At 53.3% G+C, this 14,044-nt stretch overlaps 1 protein-coding gene across 3 annotated transcripts; it reads right to left on the bottom strand.

Moving 5' to 3' along the window:
• Positions 1–3,001: 3,001 nt before the first annotated feature.
• Positions 3,002–9,244, bottom strand: TEX45 (testis expressed 45). Of its 3 annotated transcripts, none has more exons than XM_049642419.1 (9): positions 9,089–9,244; positions 6,810–7,395; positions 5,670–5,776; positions 5,481–5,581; positions 5,118–5,230; positions 4,927–5,036; positions 4,354–4,558; positions 3,755–3,897; positions 3,002–3,170 (listed from the first exon to the last, which is right to left on the bottom strand). In XM_049642419.1, the coding sequence occupies exons 1-9, from the start codon at positions 9,101–9,103 to the stop codon at positions 3,024–3,026; spliced, it is 1,527 nt and encodes a 508-aa protein (XP_049498376.1). In that variant the 5' UTR covers positions 9,104–9,244; the 3' UTR covers positions 3,002–3,023. The 3 variants fall into 3 exon arrangements, with proteins under 3 accessions (XP_049498376.1, XP_049498373.1, XP_049498375.1); XM_049642416.1 differs by having other exon boundaries at positions 3,002–3,251; positions 9,089–9,243; XM_049642418.1 differs by having other exon boundaries at positions 3,002–3,251; positions 3,755–3,840; positions 9,089–9,242.
• Between the last annotated feature and the right edge of the window lie 4,800 nt (positions 9,245–14,044).

Here is a 14,044-nt window from a genome sequence, read left to right on the forward strand (position 1 = left end):
GGAATTGTGCAAAATAGAAGGTATTTCTAGGAAGGAGGGCAGGGCAAGAAAGTTATAAGCAAAAGAAAAAGGGTTGTCCCAGGCAAAGTCACTTTCCCTTAGGGGAAGGCAGTGGATCTTATTGGGTAGATTACCTCACTACCTTCCGTTGGGGGATGGGGAAGGCCTCTGTGGCAGATGACCTTATTGGTACATATCAGAAAATTACTGATTGATAGGGGGCGCCTGGGTGGCTCAGTCGGTTAAGCGTCCAACTTCAGTTCAAGTCATGATCTCATGGTTGCTGAGTTCGAGCCCCGTGTCAGGCTCTGTGCTGACAGCTCAGAGCCTAGAACCTGCTTCGGATTCTCTCTCTCTCTCTCTCTCTCTCTCTCTCTCTCTCTCTCTCTCCCCCCTCCCCTGTTCACATGCTATCTCTCAAAAATAGACATTTAAAAAATTTATAAAAAAAGAAAAAAATACTGATCGATAGATTAAAATTTACATTTCTGGAGGAGGTTGAAACTGAAATTAGGTTAGGTATTAAGCCCCGGTTTGGTGCTTTAGCCTGGCTCCAGTAACACTGTTTGGAGCCTGTGGCTTTCTTTTTAACAACGTCAGTCAAATCCCTTTCTTCTTCAACTGGAGCAAGCTGGGTTTCTGTCACTTGCAACAAAATGACCTAAGACGTTAAAAAACTATGGGCACCTGTCCAGCTGCAACCTGGCCTAAGAATGGTACGTGCACATTTTGTGTAAACCTTGTACCCATTCTAGGAAGGAAGAATTAAGTGCCATCCCATTTTACAAATGAAGTGAGGATCAGAGCACACCATCACTTGCCCAAGGACAGACAGGCAGGTGAGTGGCAGGTCTGAATTCTGCTGCTCGGTGATGAAATGTTTTTCTTTAAAAATTAATCTGTTCTCAAAAAAAATTAATCTGTTCTCCCAGGTGCAATCCTATGTTATTCATTTTATTTTATCAGCTTTTTGGGTTTCTGTAGTTAATATGAAATGCCTTTTTTGGTGGTGGGAAGGGGTGAGTGGAATACAGGTAGCCATAAATCCATAAAATACATCCCAAATCATGATGAAGTATCTTTCTGCACTGAAAATATTTCTAGTGGAGTTCTCATTCTTTCCCAGCAACCCATCCCAGGGATAGTCAATCCCATTGTTAGAAAATGCTTCAATTTGTGCAGAAATCTGCCTCCTTGTAACTCCTACCCATTATGTTTCATCTGGTGTCTGGGTTGTTGCTTCAAACCACTCCTAGAACTAGGTGGGAGCACAAATAATCCTGCACCCAGAGCTACATGGAAAAGAATACCAAAATTAGCTTTCTCAGCTTCCTGGAAGGCAAGGCAAAAAGGAATAGCCTTTTTGTTAAGAGTAGTCAAAAAAAAAAAAAAAAAAAAAGAGTAGTCTTGTCAACAAACAGACCAGCTTCATCAGGAGAGCCTGATTTTGTCCTGGGGATCTTTGTAGGCTGGGCTTATTGCAGTGGTTGTCAACCAAGACAACTCTTCCCCCCAGGGGACATTTGGCAATGCCCAGAGATATTTTCGGTTGTCACAACTGGCTGGGGTAGAGGGAGAATGCTGCTGGCCCTTAGCGGGTAGAGGTCAGGGATGATGCTAAACATCCTACGATGCACAAGAGGGCCTCTAACAATAAAAAATGATCCCATCCAAAATGTCAATAGTACTGGGTTTGAGAAATCCCGGTTCATCAGGAGGTAATTCACAAATGTGTCATGTACATCTTTAGTGAAAGCAAGAAGAGGTGTTTTGCAGCTAGCAGACCCTTGCATGGCTAATATGAGTGCAGCCAAAAGGGCCATCTTATTCTGTAGGACCCAAAGCTGGACTCCTGCCCTTCCTGTGTAAATGACAACCTGGCCTCACAGGATTGCTGCCCATGGGGAGAGGGCTCCTGGTTGGGCTTGAGGTTGGCTCTCAGTGGCTCGTTGGATGGGAGGCCTTGGTCTTTGAAGGTCTGACTACGGAGTCAGGGAGCCATGTTCATTCCCCAAAACCAGATTGGCAGCAGCCCACTGAAGCAGGCCCTGGGCATGGCCACCAACGCCCATTTTTTTTTTTTTTTTTTTCCAGACAGAGCAATCTCACCACACCCGAGACCTTCAAGATGGGGGCGCTGTCCAAGGTACCATTTGTTGACCTGCTTGTCAAGCCCTGTCAAGGACTGGCTTCAGGGCTCCACCCCAGCCTCCTCCTTTCCACCCTCTTCATTTTGTCCCTGGCTGGACATCTACCCCCTTGAACTTGATCATATCCTGATGGTTTTCGTTCGTTTGTCCCCGGACCCAGCTCTGACCTGGGGGCCAATTGCCCAGCCAGCCAGGGCATTGTGGGTGAACCACAATGGAGAAAATTGCTGGGCCACTCTCAGCTTCCCCACCCCTTCAGTGTCCCTCCTCTGAGCCCCACCCAGCCTCTCAACGATTGAAATCTCCTTCCCATACCCTCATCTTCCTCTTTCCTCGTCACCTTCATGCTCAGAAGGGAAGTGCTCTCCCTCCTTGACCCTCAGGCACACGCATGGACACGTGTGCACATTTCTCATTTATAACATTCTAACGAGAGGACTGCCCTGCATCTCCGCGTTACAGATGAGCAAACAGATGAGGCTCACAGGGATGAAGTGACCTGCCCGGAGCTACTATCCAGGACAGAAGAGTTAAGATTTGGAGCCTGTCCATTCAGCCCTGGGAGCCTAGGTTCTCAACACTTCACCTCAGTGCCCTGTTCAACACTATGACTCCACTCTCTCCACATCATTCAGATTTGGTGGTGCACCTGACACCTTACACTGAGTCCAACCGCCAAGCCCTTGTACAAGCTAGAGTGGCCTCCCTGCCCAGAATGGGGTGACCTTCAGGGCCCACGGAAGTATGTGTTCAGGTTTTTTTTTTTTTTTTTTTTTTGATGGAGTCACTCTCTCCTGTACAGTCTCCATCCCACCAAGCATCATCTTTCATGGCTGACTGATGAGGAGGGGTGAGATGTTGCCAAGGCAGTGTTTATTGCTGGCTAGGGCATGGGTAAGTAGGGGGCTGGGGGGTCTGAGGCTCTACCTTCCCAGCCCCACAGACCCACTGGCGGGGGGAGCCCAGAGGCACACGGCTGTCCTGGAGGTTGGCCGATCTCAGCACCGCTGGGCCCTGGAACTTGAAGGCAAACTCATCCTCGTATTGGGTTGAGAAGAAGCGCTGTCCACCCAGCGGGGGCTCAATGTGGTTATACTTGCACTGTGGAGTCAGGGCGGGGAGCCTGGCAGGACAGCCTGAAGGGTGGTTGACCTACCTGGCCCACCCCGTGGTCCCCATATGACCCTGGGAGCAGCAAAGGCTGATGATTGGGCTCTGAGGAGGTAGGAAAAAGGTGTCCCAGTTTGGGCTGCCCCAGGAGCTGGATGGGAAGCTGGAGAGAAAGCGGGGGACCCCTGGAATGACCCCAGGGCTGTGGTGACCTTAGGCAACTCTGAGCTACCCCTCAGCTGAGAGTATACCTGTGGCTGGTGATATAAAGATGTCCTTGAGCTGACCCTGAAATGACCCTGGAGGTGAGCTAGGGATGACCTTGAGGCTGGAGTGACATTAAGATGACCCTGTGCCTGGGGTCACTGTAGAGTGATCCTGAACGAACTTGACACTAATTCTGGGCCTGAGGTCACAGCGTTATCATCCTGGGACAAAACTACACTGCTTTGGGGGGTTACCGGTCAGGGAGATACCCCTTCCCCCTCCCTCACCCGCTGTAGCATCTCGTCAGTCACGGAGGCGGGAGCTGTTCTGTGCGGCTTCAGCATCTTCTGGTTCATGGTTAAAAAATCTGTTTCTGTAGATTTGGGTGGGGGTAGTCGAGCTGAGGGGCTGAGGGAGGAGGGGCAGGGCCCTGGGGCAGGAACGGGTGAGATTAAGCACGGAGTAAGAGTTCAGGCGAAGCCTGAGCCCAAGGTGAAGTTAAAGCGAAGGAAGGACTAGGAGGCGGGGAGAAGGGAGGAGCCAGGGGCGGGGCAAACACAGAGTTGTTGCGCGGGGGGGGGGGGGGGGGGCAGGAAGGGTAGTCTAGTTGGTCAGGGGGCGGAGCCAGAGTCCGACTGAAGAGCAGGGGTCAGGGTTCAGGTGCGGGCAGATACGGGGAGGGGCGGGACTATGGTCATGCAGGGGGCGGTGCCTTGGCGGAGGTGGGGTGGGGGGAGGGGGCAGAATCAGATCCTCGACGGGACGAGGTTGTGGGGGTGCAGAGTTGGGATATCGGTTCAAGAGGTGGAATCCAGCAGCTCAGAAGGCGGAGGTAGAGTGGGGCGGTGGGCGGGGCGAGAACGGCGGGGGCGGGGTTAGAGCTCACCGCCGGTGCCCTGGGGCAGGTTGCTAGGCAGCAAGTGGAGAGTGGGCACTCTCTGCGGCTTCTGGATGGTGCCCGGGGAGCAGTAGTCCGTGCCCGTGGAGGTCTGGAAGAACTGTCCGAGCAGCGAGGACTCCCCTAGGCCCACGTGACTCTGCAGTTTCTCGTGAGGCACGTGGCGGCTGGGTGGCTTGTTCAGGGGCAGTGGCTGTAGGACCACATGGCATCTGGGAAGCTCCCAAATGTGCGGGGTGTCCCAGAACTCGGGCGGGAGAGAAGAGGTGAGCGCTATACGACCTTGGACAGCTCACACCCTCCTTGGGCCCCACGTGCTGGTGCTGGGAGTTGCATTGTATCTCATTTTGCAGACAGAGCCACTGAGGCTGGGAGTGGTTAACTGACTTAACCTTAGATCCCGCAGATAGATCCAGGAGATCCCCCCCCCCCCCCCCCCCAATACACACACACACATGTCCAGCTCACTCTCACCTCAAGGCCTCTGCACTTGCTATCCGTACTGTCTAGGGAACCCTTGTCCCTGATGAGCCCTGTGGCCTTCTCCCCCTTCCTGCTGACCTGGCCGTGGAAGAAGTGCACAGAGGTGGTGAGGCTGCCCGGGCCGGGGCACTGATTTCCTTCCAGGATGTGCGATGCCGGAGTCTGGTCGTGGTGAAGAACAAAACGCTCTGCCAGTGACAGAATAGGTGCTGAGCCAACCTGGGAGGCTGCTGCGGAAGCAGGGGGCAGGGTGGGCAGCAGACTCCCACCTGGCTCTCGGGGGTAGAAGTGTTCAGCCTCGGTGGTCCTGTCACGGAAGAGCCCATCTCCAGGACGAATATTCACATAGTGGATGTGGGCCGAGGCCTGGGCCTTGTCATACCTGCAGGTAAGGGGGGATCCGCTCTATGATCAGATAGATCTGATCTGGGCCCTTGCAACTCCCAGGAAATGGGAGAGGGGCAGACTTCCCAAAGGCCAGGCTGTGGGGTGCTACTGGTGGGAGATCTGGGCAATAGTGGGCCTTGCTCGGAGGTGAGGGGCACCCACAGTACTGGCTCGAGAGCCTCAGGTGGTACACTCCACCTGTCGCTGAGAGGCCTTTGCTCCATCCTGGTGGAAGGCCACAGTACCTGTCTGGGGGCAGACCCTGGGGCCCGTAGGCTTGTTTCTGCTCGGAGCACACGGGCCCATAGCCAATCTTGGAGTCTCCCAGCTCCACACTGGAGGAGGCCTGTGGGTGGACAGAGGTGGGAAGAGGGCGGCACCACCCAGCCCCCATCACTGCCCTCCCCAGCAGCACCAGCCCCACCTCGATTTACCCTCTTACACATCGAGGCAGGTGGGCCTGGCAGGGCCTGAAACTGTCTCTGGTAGGAGGTCCCATCGTCCTGTGTCCTGTGGTCCCACTGGAGTGCGTTGCTGCCCCCTGAGGAGGAGCAAGAGAGAGAGAACAACATTGGTTCCACGCAGCCTCGGGCCCACTGGGGTTCGATTCCTTGCCTGGAAAGGGGAGGTGGGCAGTCCTGACTAGCCCCCCCCCCCCCCCGAGGTCTGTTGTGGAAAAACAGCCAAAATAATACAAATAATGGTAACAAGAATAGCTACCAACATACCAGACCAGAGCCAGGAATCTAGGCTAAGTGCTTCAAACCTCATTTGAGAGTTAGTAAGATTCTCCCCACTCTACAGCCTTCCTGAGGCCCAGAGAAATCAAGTCACTTGCCAGAAGTCACGAAATTCAAAACCAGAACTGAGTCCAATCCAGATCTGACAATCCCTGACTCCAGCTTGGAGGGACTCTTGCCTAGTGATGTCCACCGGCAGGTCCCCGAGTCACAGAATTGGAAAATCACACAAATGACAGCTAGTCTTTTTTGAGCGCTCACTCTATGCCAGTTGCCTCAAGCACTCCGGGCTCTTTTGTCTTCACCAGCTCCTATAAAGTGGGGAGCTGTTGCTGCACCCATTTTGCAGAGGAGGAAAATCGAGACTTGGAGATGTCGACTTGCTCAGACTCACATAACTACTATGGTGGCAGGCCTGGGATGTGTGTGTGGGGGGGGGGGGGGGGCGGGCACTTAGCAGATTTGTCCAAACCACCATTCATGCCTTCTGCCCAGGGCACAGCCCCTCGAAAAAATTCAGGAGCTATGCCATTCAGTGAATGTAGAAACTGAGGCTCAGGAAGGTTCTAGGTTTTCTCAGGCTCGGCACTATTGACATTTGGGGCTCCTTAATTCTTTACTAGGGCCAGCTGTGCCGTGCACGGTAGGATATATTCAGCAGCATTCCTGGCCTCCATGCATTCCCTGCTAGGACTACCCCCTTCCGCGGGTCGTGACAACCAAAACGATCTCCAGACTTTGCCAAATGTCCCCTGGGAGAGGGCGCGGAATCCCTGCGGGCCTGGAGAACCTAGGGGTTGGCAAATCGCGCGTGGGGCGCGTGGGCGCGCTCACCGAAGTGGCTGCAGGGCGCGCGGGGCCGCGGGCACGCGTCGTGGGGCGGGAAAAGCGCCTGGTAGGTGGTGGGCGGGATGCGCAGCTTGGCTGGGTCGCCGGCAGGCACCGAGTCGCGGTCGAAGATGAGGCGCGCGCCGCGGATCTGCTCTCTGGCGCGCGCCGGCAGCTCCGGCCAGCCAAAGTCCGCGCGCGCGGTGGAGAGGCCGGTACGGGAGCGCGCGGGCGCGTACACGCGCAAGTTGGTGGCCGGCGTGGCGAGGGTGCGCTCCCGCGTCCCCGACGGCGCGGACGGCTGCGGCGCCAGGGGCGCGAACGCGCGGTGCGCCTCCGACTGGAGCTCCGCGCCTGCGGCGCGGGTGTCCTGTCGGAAGAAGGACCTGACGGGCGGCTCCTGGCACGACAGCGCGCGGGTGACGCCCGGGTAGGCCGGGAAGTCCCGGTGCGACGTGGGTTGCATGGCGTCCACGTGCAGCCGCGGATCCGGCCCTAGTGCAAAGTGCGAGGCCTTGAGGAAGTCCAGCCGGGACATCGGGCATGGCAGGAGGGCGACCGCGGCCATCGCCATCGGGGGACAAGGCGCCACCTGTGAGAGGGCGGAGATAATGAGACTGAGCAAGTGCCCGCCTGAGGACAATGCTGGTTTTACTCCTTCCTGTGCACCAGGCACTGGGCATTGGGGAGGGGGGGGGGGGTCTGAGGACTTCCTAAAAAAACAGGCTCAGGGGCGCCTGGGTGGCTCAGTCTGTTGGGCATCCGACTTCCGCTCAGGTCATGATCTTGCCGTTGGTGGGTTCGAGCCATGCGTCCGGCTCTGTGCTGACAGCTTGGAGCCTGGAGCCTGCTTCGGATTCTGTGTCTCCCTCTCTTTCTGCCCCTCCCCTGCTCATTCTCTGTCTCTCTCTGTCTCTCTCTGTCTCTGAATAAAAATTAAACAAACAAAACAGGCCTAGCCCCTGTGCCCCCCCGGGGAAAGTAGAGAGCATAGAGATAAAAGCATTCTTTGGGCACTTACCATGTGCCAGGCCCTGTTCTAGGTCCTTGGCAGGGGGAACATCAGGTAACAAAACAGACCAAGAGCCAGTGCTCTTGTGGAGGTGACAATGGGGGGTGACAGACAATGCTGAAAAAATACAACACTACAAATTGCAGCGGCATTAGTAGAAGGAGCTGAGCGCTGTGCCTAAAAACATCACACAGCATAGGAGGGTGGTGGTGAGGGGACGAGGGTTGCAGTTTTAAATGGGATGGTGTCACTGAGATGACAGTTGAGAAAAGACCTGGAAAATGTGGGAGAGGAGCATATGGGGACGGGGGCGGGGGGGGAGTAACATTCCAGGCAGAAGGAACAGCAGGTGCCAAGGCCAGTGCAGGGTGGGCCACAAGAAGGACTGCAGAATCAAGCACTGCGGTCTAGTCTCTTTGATACGGGAGCCCCTTCTCCTCACCCTCAGGTAGTGGTCAAGGCCATGGCCCTCCCCTCCGTATGTGGGATCTTCCATCTCTGCTCAGTCCTGGCCACAGTCTCTGCCACCCCTCCCCCCCGTGGGTCTTCCTGCCCTCTGCAATTGTCCTGGGTGCCGATTGTTCTCCCGGATCTCTTCCTATCCTGAAACTCTCAGAGGCATAGACGTCTCTCTCCACTTCTCTGACCTCCAGCTCCAGGCTCCCGGCACCCCATTTAGCTGACGGGGACATTCTTGCCTTTGCTCTGAGCAGGGGAGTCTCCCCGACCCTGCTCCCAGCCCCTCTGAGAGCAGTCCCAGTGTGTGTGTGTGGGGGGGGGGTACCGCAGACTCACCCCCGCTCAGACCGAGTCAGCTCAAAACCGGTCATGTCGACCTCTTTAGGAAACAGGGCCCATGGGGCGCCTGGCCGGCTCAGTCGGTTAAGCATCTGACTTCGGCTCAGGTCATGATCTCACGGGCTCGGGGCTGACAGCTCAGAGCCCGGAGCCCGCTTCGGATTCTGTGTCTCCCTCTCTCTCTCTGCCCCTCCTCTGCTCATGCTCTGTCTCTCCGTCTCTCAAAAATAAATAAACATTAAAAACAACAATAAAAAATATTTAGAAAACAGGGGCCAAGCATTTTAACCAAACCACAGGTGTTCAGTCTTCGTTTGCTTCTTTGATCATTTTGGCGCCTGAAATAGGTGAGAGCTGAGAAGTCTCCAATAGTCTACGGAGAATCTAACAATTGAAATCAAGGTCACCTCGGAATAAGCAATCGGGTTCCTGTGAGCTTCAGTTTCCACATCAGGGATGAGCATGTGGGACGTACCTCAAGGGGTGGCATGGGGACTGATGAGTCTTAGGAAATGCCCTTGGCCACCGGCCTGACCCTCTGGACTCCCTGTGTCCCCGGTCTCCCAGAAGATGCTCATATGTTCCTTCCGAGGCTGTGTCCCCGTGTGGTCCAGTTCTGCCCATTGTGACCAAAGAGCTTCCCTCACCCAGCGTTGTCACAATGGTCCCCAGCCACTCTGAGGGCAGCTGGGAAGAAGAACGGGAGTGAGGCCAGAGGATCCTGCCTCCGGAGAGCTCAAGAGAGCTAGGCAAGTGACTTGACTGCTCGAAGCCTCAGTTTTGCCATCTGGAAAATGGGGCTTCAGAAAGCAGGAGTGAGGATTGGAGGCAGTATGTTCATTATTATCATTTTCCAGAATTTTCCTGCTTGTCTGCTTCTCAGCACTCCCCACGCAGGACGAGCCAACGTCTTTGGTCGTTGAGTCACTGCACTGCTTAATGTCACTCCAGGGCTCGCAGACCTCCGAGGTGCCCTTAGGGACACCAGTGCCCCCCCCAGCCCAAAGACTGCCAGGAACACACCCGAGGCTGACCAAATCCAAGCTTGTTACTTGTGACCGCAAGCGAGAGCACACCCTCTGGGGAGCTGTGGGTATGAGCTGAGATGGGCTTGTCTTCACCTGGGCTTGTGTCCCTGCTTCTGGGAGGTTCGAGGCAATGGGGGTTCGCGTTGCAGGTTTTTACTGCTGGGAGATTTGGCTTTCTTTGTTGAGATGACCTGACAAATGAAAATAATATACAAAACAATAGGAAAGAGGGAAATGGGGAGTCAGGGTCTCATGGGGACAGAGGTTCGGTTTGGGCAGCTGAAAAGTTCTGGAGGTGGACAGTGAGGATGGTCTCATGACAGTGTGAATGTGCTTAATGCCACTGGGCAGAACATCTAAAAACGGTTAAGATGGTTGATTTTATGTCATGTGTATTTTACCACAATGAATAACATTTAAAAATTAAAAAAAAATTTTTAATGTTTATTTTGGGAGAGAGAGAGAGAGAGGCAGAGTGCGAGTGGGGGAGGGGCACAGAGAGGGAGACACAGAATCCCAAGCAGGCTCCAGGCTCCGAGCTGTCAGCACAGAGCCCAACGCGGGGCTCGAACCCACCGAGTGTGAGATCACGACCTGAGCTGAAGTCGGACGCCCAACCGACAGAGCCACCCAGATGCCCCTCAATATAAAACATTTTTTAAATGGAAAAACAATTTCTTTTTTTTTTTATTTTTATTTTTTAAATTTTTTTTTCAACGTTTTTAATTTATTTTTGGGACAGAGAGAGACAGAGCATGAACGGGGGAGGGGCAGAGAGAGAGGGAGACACAGAATCGGAAACAGGCTCCAGGCTCCGAGCCATCAGCCCAGAGCCTGACTCGAGGCTCGAACTCACGGACCGCGAGATCGTGACCTGGCTGAAGTCGGACGCTTAACCGACTGCGCCACCCAGGCGCCCCGGAAAAACAATTTCTTAAAAAAACAAACAAACAAAGCAGATGAAGGGGCGCCTGGGTGTTTCAGTCCGTTGAGCATCTGACTTTGGATTTCAGCTCAGGGCATGATCTCACAGCTGGTGAGTTCGAGCCCTGCATCGGCTCTGCCCTGACAGGGCAGAGCCTGCTTGAAATTCTGTCTCCCTCTCTGTCTGCCCCTCTCCCTCCACCTGCTCTCTATCTCTCTCAAAAAATAAATTAAAAATAAAATGAAATAAATGTATAAATATATTTATATAAATATGTAAATTTATATAAACATATAAATTTATATACATATAAATAAATTATGTAAACATAAATATGTTTATATAAATAAATAAAGTTCATGACCCCGAATCAGCTACTAAATAGGCTCTTTCCTTCCTCCTTCCTTCTTTCTCTTTCTCCCTCTCCCCCCACCTCTCTTCTTGAGATATAGTCGACATATAACATTGCCTATGTTTGAGACACAACATATTGATTTGATACATTTATATTGCAATATGATTGTCAAGGTAACATTAGCTAATACCTCCCCAGGACCTATTCCCCGAGTGGGTTTCTTCTCACTAAATTGAAGCAAATTGTTGCATTGTCCTCTGGGGTGAGGCCCCATCACCGGCTCCCCCACCGGGAGGGTAGGGCGTTGGGCACCGGCCAGGCTGATGCAAATACAGTTTCTGCCTGGTCCTTCTGTCTGCTGGGAAAAGGAGGGGGTGGATCCTGGATGCTGTCAGAAAGCAAGGGGCGGGGGAGAGAATTCTGTTGTTGAGGATCTTAGTTTTTCCGCAGAAAGTCTCGGGAGAGAACGGCAGCGCTCAGACTCTCCAGGAAGAGCGAACGCCTGGTTGTTGCTGTGGTTTGGACAATGCTCATGTTTTGCCTGCCTTCGGCTTGTTTTGTCTCGTCCCACCACGGTCACGGAGTGGCCTTGTCCAACGCCGGCGTTCTGTGAAATTATTTATGTCTCGCAGGAGCGCACCAGGGCCTAGCTGGGGCTGCCGGGCCAGCTCCTAGCGACCAGAAGGCCAGCTGTGAATGCCAGTCTAGCTCCCGTCCCTCTCTCAAAGGTCAAGCTCGGCCCTAACTGATGGTGGAGGACGCTGGGAGGGTTGGCCAGGGCCCCAAAGACTCTCTGCTGTGTGCTTGGGGCCTGGCACGGGGCCGGCCACCCAGCAGGCATTCGGAGAAACGCACTGTGCTGTCACGAAGCAGTCAGGGACAGCCTGCGCTCAAGAGAAGGGACGTAACCACTCATTCAGCAGCAGGCTCCATAGCCCAAGATCCTCGTCCCTCTGCAGGCTTTGGGCTTGGCTTGGCTTTTGTCTGTGGCAGGAACAGTGTCCCGAGTTTTAAGCAAGGAGGGCTGTGGTCAGATGTGGGGGTTAAAGAGTGTCCTGAGATGTTGTCGGGGAAGGCAGATCGGGGGAGGCGGGGCTTGGGGTCCAGAGAGAAGGAGGGCTGCCTATGGAGGGGGCCGAGGGCTGGGAGGAAGTGATCCTTTGGTGACTGTTGGGACGTGGGAGGGATGTGTGGGGGGAGAAAGAGGAGACAGTGATGACCGGTCTGTGACTGGGTGGCTCAGTGGCTGGCGGGGGAGCCCTGAGATGGGGACACGGAGAGCAAGACGTTAGGGGATGATGCTACAGTCGGTCTGGGACTTGCCGAGCGTGGGGATGGGGGTTGTGGGATGAGTAGGGACATTGTCCACGGGGCAGGTGGGAACAGGATCAGGTCAGGATTAAAGAGGCATGAGGAAGGGGGCGCCTGGGTGGCTCAGTCGGTTAAGCATCTGACTTCGGCTCAGGTCACCATCTCAAGGTTTGTGAGTTCGAGCCCCGCATCGGGCTCTGTGCTGATGGCTCAGAGCCTGGAGCCTTCTTTGAATTCTCTGTCTCCTTCTCTCTCTGCCCCTCCTCCACTTGTGCTCTGTCTCTCAAAAAATTAATTTAAAAAAAATACTAAAAAAAAAAAAAAGAGTCATGAGGGAGAGGTGGCCAGGGAACTCGTGGGAGTGGACAGGGTTTCCTGGGATAGTGTGGATGGAGCGCACACACAGAGCTTTGGGCAGGGAGCTGAGCCCTGCAAGCTATGGCATTTATTCAGAACCTATTTTGTGCCAGGCTGTGGGGACGTAGCTGTGACCAAGACAGATCAAATTTCTCACATTCTTTTGAGGCACAAATAACTAGACAGCCAGACAAAGACACAATATAGTTATGTTAGTACTACAAGCTAAGGAGAAAAATAAGGCATCAGGACATGTGGGTGGGAAGTGCCCAGGACGGTGTGAGGGGAGGTCCCATGAGAAGACAGATGATGTTCTAGTAAACATGAGGAAGAGGTGAGGGAGGGATCCATGTGGGAATCTGGAGGGAGAACACTCCAGGCAGAGGGCACACCGATGCAAAGGCCCTGGGGCAGGAGTGCACTGTAATTTCAAGGACCAGGAGGAAGGCAAAACCACCAAAATGTGGAAATAACCCAAGTGTCTGTCGATGGCTGAACAGATACACAAAATGTGGTCAGTCCATACAGTGGAATAGTACTCAGCCACGGAAGGAATGAGGTATCGATATAAGCTACAATTTGGATGAACCTCGAAAACATTATGCTAAGTGAACGAAGCCAGATATGTGACCAGATATGGTCACAAATCGCATTATTCCCTTTATATGAAATATCCAGAATAGGTAAACCCACAGAGACAAAGCAGAGGGTGGTTGTTAGGGGCCGGGGTAGGGAGGAACAGACGAACTGCTTGCCAGAATTACAGGGTCTCCTCTGGGAGTGATGAAATTATTTTAAAGCTAGAAAGGGGTGATGTTTGTACAACATGGGAGTGTCCTAAATGCCACTTAAAATGGTGAATCTTTAAAAAAACTTTTTTTTCATGTTTATTTACTTTGAGAGAAAGAGAGAGGGAGAGAGAGAGAGAAAGAGCTTGAGAAGGGTAGGGACAAAGAGAGGAGAGAGAGTCCCAAGCAGGCTCCACACTGTCAGCACAGAGCCCAACAAGGGGCTCGATCTCAGGAACTGTGAGATCATAACCTGAGCCGAAATCAAGAGTCAGAGGCTTAACCGACTGAGCCACCCAGGCGCCCCTTAAAATGGTGAATCTGAGATGAATTTTACCTCAATTAAAGCCTGGGTGGCTCAGTCGGTTAAGCCTCCCACTCTTGACTTCGGCTCAGGTCATGATCTCACCATCAATCGAATCCTGTGTCAGGCTCTGAGCTGGGCATGAAGCCTGCTTGGGACTGTCTCTCTCCCTCTCTCTCTCTCTGCCTCTGCCCCTCTTCCCCACTCACTCTCTCGCTCGAAAAACAAACAAAAAAAGGAAATGAATCATGTTCTTTTTGAAAAATGTCATCTTTTTGATGAGATTATACATGCATGTCGCACAAAATTCAAAAGCTACACAATTACAGATGACTGTTAACTAAACTCACTGTAATCATTTCA

Source organism: Panthera uncia, chromosome A2, assembly GCF_023721935.1.
Source record: "Panthera uncia isolate 11264 chromosome A2, Puncia_PCG_1.0, whole genome shotgun sequence".
NCBI lineage: Eukaryota > Metazoa > Chordata > Mammalia > Carnivora > Felidae > Panthera > Panthera uncia.

What these genes read in the sequence shown, in the direction of transcription:
- TEX45 (XM_049642416.1), bottom strand. An exon ending in CGCGCCCTGCAGCCACTTCG is followed by an intron (nt 5,777 to 6,809) that starts GTGAGCGCGCCC and finishes GCTCCTCCTCAG; the next exon opens with GGGGCAGCAACGCACTCCAG. An exon ending in CCTGCCCCAGGGCACCGGCG is followed by an intron (nt 3,898 to 4,353) that starts GTGAGCTCTAAC and finishes TTCCTGCCCCAG; the next exon opens with GGCCCTGCCCCTCCTCCCTC.